This window comes from Eulemur rufifrons, chromosome 28 (genome assembly GCF_041146395.1).
Source record: "Eulemur rufifrons isolate Redbay chromosome 28, OSU_ERuf_1, whole genome shotgun sequence".
NCBI classification, from domain to species: Eukaryota; Metazoa; Chordata; class Mammalia; order Primates; family Lemuridae; genus Eulemur; species Eulemur rufifrons.
The window spans coordinates 23055351-23061879 of record NC_091010.1 but is presented as its reverse complement, the minus strand read 5'-3'; the positions used below and the strand labels follow the sequence as shown (position 1 = coordinate 23061879).

General features: G+C 39.9%; 1 protein-coding gene across 1 annotated transcript in view; it reads left to right on the top strand.

The window, feature by feature from the left end:
* The first annotated feature begins 1419 nt into the window (after positions 1-1419).
* KIFBP (kinesin family binding protein) overlaps positions 1420-6529 on the top strand; it is a 28604-nt gene continuing 23494 nt past the window's right edge. Inside the window, exon 1 of the mRNA XM_069460410.1 lies at positions 1420-1873. Coding sequence (XP_069316511.1) covers positions 1448-1873 — 426 coding nt within the window. The 5' untranslated portion in view covers positions 1420-1447. The remainder of the gene's footprint in view (positions 1874-6529) is intronic.

Here is a 6529-nt window from a genome sequence, read left to right as displayed (position 1 = left end):
TTTAGTTGTCATGTCTCCTTAAGTCTCCACCCAATCTATCACAGTGCCTCAGTTTCCTTATCTTTATACCTTGACAGTCTTGAAGTGTCGGTAACTTGCAGGCATGTGCCACTGATGGATGCTAAAATCAGTGGGTTTGAAGAAACAGGATATTTGCATAGCCTCAAAGTATCTCCTCAAAGATACGTAATTACCAAGGGGAAACAGTGGAGAAGCCTGGTGGACATACCTTAATCAAGTGACCAAAGTTAACATTACCAATAGTAAGACATTGACATCATGTACCCCCTGATATGATGCATTGGGAAAGGCACATCTTTTATGGTATTCTTGCCCCAAAACAATCTAATCATTAAACCTCAATGTGGTCATGAAAACACATCAAACAAACCAAAATTGATGGACAGTGAACACAATTCCTGACAAGTACAGTTCAAAAGTGTCAAGGTTGATGTTACTTATTTTTATTTTTTGAGACAGTCTCACTCTGTTGCCTGGGCTAGAGTGCCATGGTGTCAGCCTAGCTCATGGCAACTTCAAACTCTTGGGCTCAAGTGATCCTCCTACCTCAGCTTCCCAAGTAGTTGGGACTACAGGACACACCACCATGCCCAGCTAATTTTTTTCTATATTTTTATATATATATATATATATATATATATATTTTTTTTTTTTTTTTTTTTTTTTTTGACAGAGTCTCGCTCTGTTGCCCAGGCTAGAGTGCCGAGGCGTCAGCCTCACTCACAGCAACCTCAAACTCCAGGGGTCAAGCAATCCTACTGCCTCAGCCTCCTGAGTAGCTAGGACTACAGGCATGCGCCACCATGCCCGGCTAATTTTTCTATATATATTTTTAGCTGTCCATATAATTTCTTTCTATTTTTAGTAGAGATGGGTCTCGTTCTTGCTCAGGCTGGTCTCGAACTCCTGAGCTCGAGCGATCCTCCCACCTCAGCCTCCCAGAGGTGCTAGGATTACAGGCTTGAGCCACCGCGCCCGGCCTAAAAAAAGTTTTTATCCATTGATGGGCTGGGGTATACACAATTGTCAAAAGGTTTTTGCCTTTCGGCTTCTATCAATTAACGCGAGTAAAGTTAGTTGTTTGTAAACAATATTCTGAAATGTTTCGTTAAAGTAAGCCAATGTTACACATATTTTTAAATACGTCTTCACGGAGTCAAGCTAGAGATGAACGAACCACTGCAGGGGGCGGGGCTGGAGGGGGAACACACTCATTGACAAGTTCAGTTTCATATCAACGGTTGCTATGGTGACCACTACGTCTTCCCATTGGTCGCTGCCGAGTGTACTGCGGTTCCTCTGGCGGAATTCATTGGTTACCGTTCTGCAGTGGGCCTGTCGAGAGCCGCAAGTGAAGTGTCGCAAAGCAGAAGGAAGGCTGGAGTCCCGGCTGCACACTGAGGAGGTCTAGGTAGTAGAGGCTGCTATGGCGAACGCTCCGTGGGCCGAAGTCTGTGAGAAATTCCAGGCGGCGCTGGCCTTGTCACGGGTGGAATTGCATAAAAACCCGGAGAAGGAACCGTACAAGTCCAAATACAGTGCCCGAGGGCTGCTGGAAGAGGTCAAGGCGCTGCTCGGCCCCGCGCCCGAGGACGAGGATGAGAGGCCTGAGGCTGATGACGGCTTGGTTGCGGGGGACCACGCCCTGGGGCTGCCAACCGAAGTGGTGGAGGCCGAGGGGCCCATCGCCCAGCGGGCGATCAGGCTGGCGGTTATTGAGTTCCACCTCGGCGTGAACCACATCGACACTGAGGAGCTGTCGGCGGGGGAGGAGCATCTGGTGAAATGCCTGAGGCTGCTGCGCAGGTACCAGCTCTCGCACGACTGCGTCTCCCTCTACATCCAGGCGCAGGTGAGAGCGATCCCGGCCTGCCGCTGTGCAGCGGGCACCGCGGGGCTCCGGCGCCGAGCCAAGGCCCTGCCAAGGCCAAAGCAAACGTAATAAGGCGCAGTTTGTCCCCACGTTTTTGAAGCTTTGGCATGAGTCCCAGAGGGGATCTTATGGCTTTCAGAAAGGCCAGTCTTAAGGACTTATTGCCTTGTAACTAGACCTCCCACCGTCGGCTTCCAAAGTCCCTCTCCATCCTCGTCGCCCACTCCAACATCACTTGCTGCTTCACTTAGTCGTGGGCAACGCATTGGTTGCCGAGACCCTCCTGCATCGTCATGCCCTTTCCAGCTCTTCTCCACCAGTCCAAATCCTGTTCATTCTAGTGACTAGAAAAATGAGGCAACATAGCAAGATCTTGTTTCTACAAAAAATTTTAAAAATTAGCCAGGCCTAGTGGCCGGCTCTGCAGTCCTAGCTCCTCATGTAACCGGTTTTATAAACATAAATCCTTTCCTCCTTAACAATCCTCGTCATCTCAATAATTGACTTTCTGTGCTGAGGACAACATTGAATCCCCCTTGTGAGTTTATTAACACACAGGTTTAGCCAGGAGGATCGCTTGAGCGGGGATTTGGAGGTTGCCACGAGTTGTGATCGCGCCACTGCACTCCAGTCTAGGGGACTGAGCAAGACCCTGTATCTAAAAAAAAAGAAAAAATCCAAAGTAATTTAAACCTTAAGGTCTCAAGCAAATGACAGAGAATGGCCAGAGTACTTTTTTCTTTTTCTTTCTTTCTTTTTTTTAAAAATAGAGACAGTCTCTCTCTGTTTCTCAGGCTGGAGTGCAGTGTGGCCCTATCATAGCTCATTGCAGCCTCGAACTCTAGGACTCAAGCGATCCTCTCACCTTGGTCTTCCAAAGTGCTGGAATTACAGGTGTGAGCCAACGTGCCTGGCCCAGAGTACTTAATTCAAAATAAATGTCTGAAATCTTCAGTTTCCATTCTTGCCACATTCATTTGTTTGCCCTCGAGGGAATTCCTGCCCATTCTTCAATACCCGTCTGAAGAATTACCTCATCCTTTTAGTAACTTTCTTTGGACCATTTTGGTCCAAGCTTATCTCTCCTTCCTCCCTATGAATTCTTACAATACTTATTGCTTCTCATTTATATGGTGCTTGGTTTATTAAAAAATAAATTTGACTTTCTGCATTGGGAACATAACACTTTAAAATACAAATATGTATGAAATCTTTGTATGTGCTCTAGGTACTTTGCTTAGGGCCTAAGCCTTAGGCCCAGACACCGTTTCATCCAGTAGTTCCAGTTCCTAATATGAGATCCAGAGAACATTTTCCAAAATTGATCAGGTGGTAAATAGGCCTCAAAGAAAAACCTCAATTGAGGAGGAAATTGTATAGGTCATATTCTTTTATCATGGCCGAATAGAATTAAAAGCCATATGATAACAGGGACTACATTTTTTTTTGCACATTATTTATAGCCCAAATATGTGACACATAGTAAGCACAGTTTGAAAATTTGTTGAGTGGATGAATGATTTAATGAAATTTGTAAGATGTTGAATTCAAACAAAACCTCAATTATTTGAAATTTTTCGTAATCATACAACCTAAGACCTTAATAAACATTTAAAAAATTACTTCAAGGCCAGGTGTGGTGGCTCATGCTTGTGATCCTAGCACTTTGGGAGGCTGAGGCGGGAGGATCACTTGATGCTAGGGGTTCACGACCAGCCTGGGCAATAGCCAGACCCCATATCTACAAAAAATTAAGTCCTAGCTACTTGGGAAGCCGAGGCGGGAGGATCGTTTGAGCCCAGGAGTTTGAGGTTGCAGTGAGCTATGATGATGCCACTGTACTCTAGTCCAGATAACAGCAAGACCCTATCTCAAAAAAAAAAAAAAAAAATTACTTCTGTATCTCAAATATAGTATTAGGAACTTTCCTTAATGTAATTTGGTATCTTCAGTATATACTATATTTTACTGATTTTAAGATGTACATTTTTTCACATTTTAGTATTTCTGAAATCAGGATGTATCATATAGCTGATTGGTTATCTTTTATTATTTCATTGGCAGTGTTTTCTTGTTGATATATAAAATAATTGTATGTCTTACAATTGTGACATCTTACATTTAATGAAATAACAGTATTTCAAACAGCCATCTTTTTCTTTTTTTCTATTTTCTTTTTGGTCACTAGATCTATCTTTTTGATCATCCTTTTTTAAAGGTTGTATTATAAGAGATATTCTTACTAAAAGCAGGAACAAAACCTTGATTAGAAACTCTGGCCAGTGCAAAATAAAGAAAGCAAATAAGAGTTACAAGTTTTGAAAAAATGAAATCATTTATAAAAATAAAATCATCGAATGCATATGTGATCCTTGTATACCTAAAATCCTAAAGCTATTAACTGAGAAACTATTAGAATTATCAGTTCAGCAAAGCAGGAAAATGTAAGATAAATATGTAATATCAATAGTATTCTTATATGTTAACTATAACTGGTTAAAAGATATTTTTAGAAATTTTGCATTCACAATATTAGGGGTAATAGAACTAATAATTTTAAAACAGATATCACATTCTGGGTGGTAAGATTAAACATGAAAATGTCGTTATCCTGATATGTTAATATTCTAATGTAATTCCTACTGAACTCACAATAGGCTTTTTTTCTTAGAACTTGACAAAATGAATACATTTATCTAAAAGCATAAAGAAAAGTGAATATAAAAATATGAAAAGGAAAGTAATGCACTGTAACTAGATTACCAGGTACTAAAACAGTACAGCAATAGTAATTTAACTACATTTTATTTGTTGTAGTCTGTTTCTAAATAATTCTGTTCCATGGTGCCTTCAAACTAATAAGGATATAAAAAAAGTTCTGTTCCATGGATCTATTTATTCCAATGACAGTACCACACCATTAGCATTTTATTACATTTGATATTTATTATACATGATGAGAGATTGTACCTTGCTAATAAGTAAGCAGACTAAAAGGATGATATAGAAAAATTAGCAGAGATTATTAAAGATATCAGTTACACTCAATATTGGAGCGACTGTGAGGAATGGATGCCATCGTTCATTGCTAGTAGAAATATAAATTCATAGAACCTTTCTGGAGATAAGTCAAGAGTTTGACTTAAAAATTCCACATCAATAGTCTAATGTAATATAGGAATAAGTGAACATGTATATTCATCACAGCATTGTTGATTACTAAAGAAGGAAAATAATATAAACATCAGTAGGGATATGATTAAATTCTGTTACATCCATATGGAAGAACAGCATGCAATCATTAAAAATAATGATTTATATTTGTCAGCAAAAATTGCCAGTGTTAACAGGGAGGGAGAAGACTTTAAGGCATGTTTAGAATTATGTAGAAAAATCCTATTTTTGTATAAGAAATATACAAAAATTTTATATGTACACATATATACATAGTGAGGAAAAATTTATATATATACATGTAAATAATATATACAAATACATATTTATGTGTGCATATATATATGAAAAGGTTTGAGAGTATTCATGGGAATTCATGGTATTCTCACAGTTTGTCTTTTTTTTGAGACAGAGTCTCGCTCTGTTGCCCAGGCTAGAGTGAGTGCCATGGTGTCAGCCTAGCTCAGAGCAACCTCAAACTCCTGGGCTCAAGCAATCTTCCTGCCTCAGCCTCCTCAGTAGCTGGGACTACATGCATGCGCCACCATGCCTGGCTAATATTTTCTATATATTTTAGTTGTTTTGGCTAATTTCTTTCTATTTTTAGTAGAGACGGGGGTCTTGCTCTTGCTCAGGCTGGTCTCGAACTCCTGAGCTCAAACAATCTGCCCGCCTCAGCCTCCCAGAGTGCTAGGATGACAGGCGTGAGCAACCGCGCCCGGCCCACAGTTTGTCTTAATCTGGTGTCTTCTTGGAGAACTACAGAACTACATAACTGGACCCAGATTATATAATATCAAAAGAGACTACCCCTTTCTACCTTCACTGGATTCTGGGGACCTTAGGAATGATTTTTCTCTGGCATTCCTTCTGATCCTTGTCTGCAATATGTACTGGCACTACCATCTTGATTACTTCACTTTAGTAAAATTTCCTAAGCAATTAGTACATTAACACTCCCTACCTCCAGATTATATATGTATAAGGAGTATTTTGTGTTGTTATTGTTTACAGCTTCATTGAGGGGCAATTGATATACAATAAACTGCACATTTTTTAAGTGTACAGTTTGATGAGTTTTGACATACGTATAATATATACCTGTGAAACAATTGCTGCAAAGGTAGTTAGTGAACATATCTATCACCACTAAAAGTTTCCTTATACTCCTTTGTAATCCTTCCCTCCCTCCTGTATTCTTTTCCTCCCTTCTCTTGCCCCCTACCCTGCATTTTGTAGAATTTTGTATAAATGAAATCATACTGTATATACTCTTATTTTGGACTGACTTCTTATACTCAGCATCACTATTTCATTGCTGTATCTACTGAAATGATCATACGTCCATATGTCTTTTTATTTTCAGTCTGTTAATATGGTGAATTTCATTGAGAGATGTTCCAATGTTAAACCAACCTTGCATTCCTGAGATAAACTCCATTTGATCATAATGTATTATCT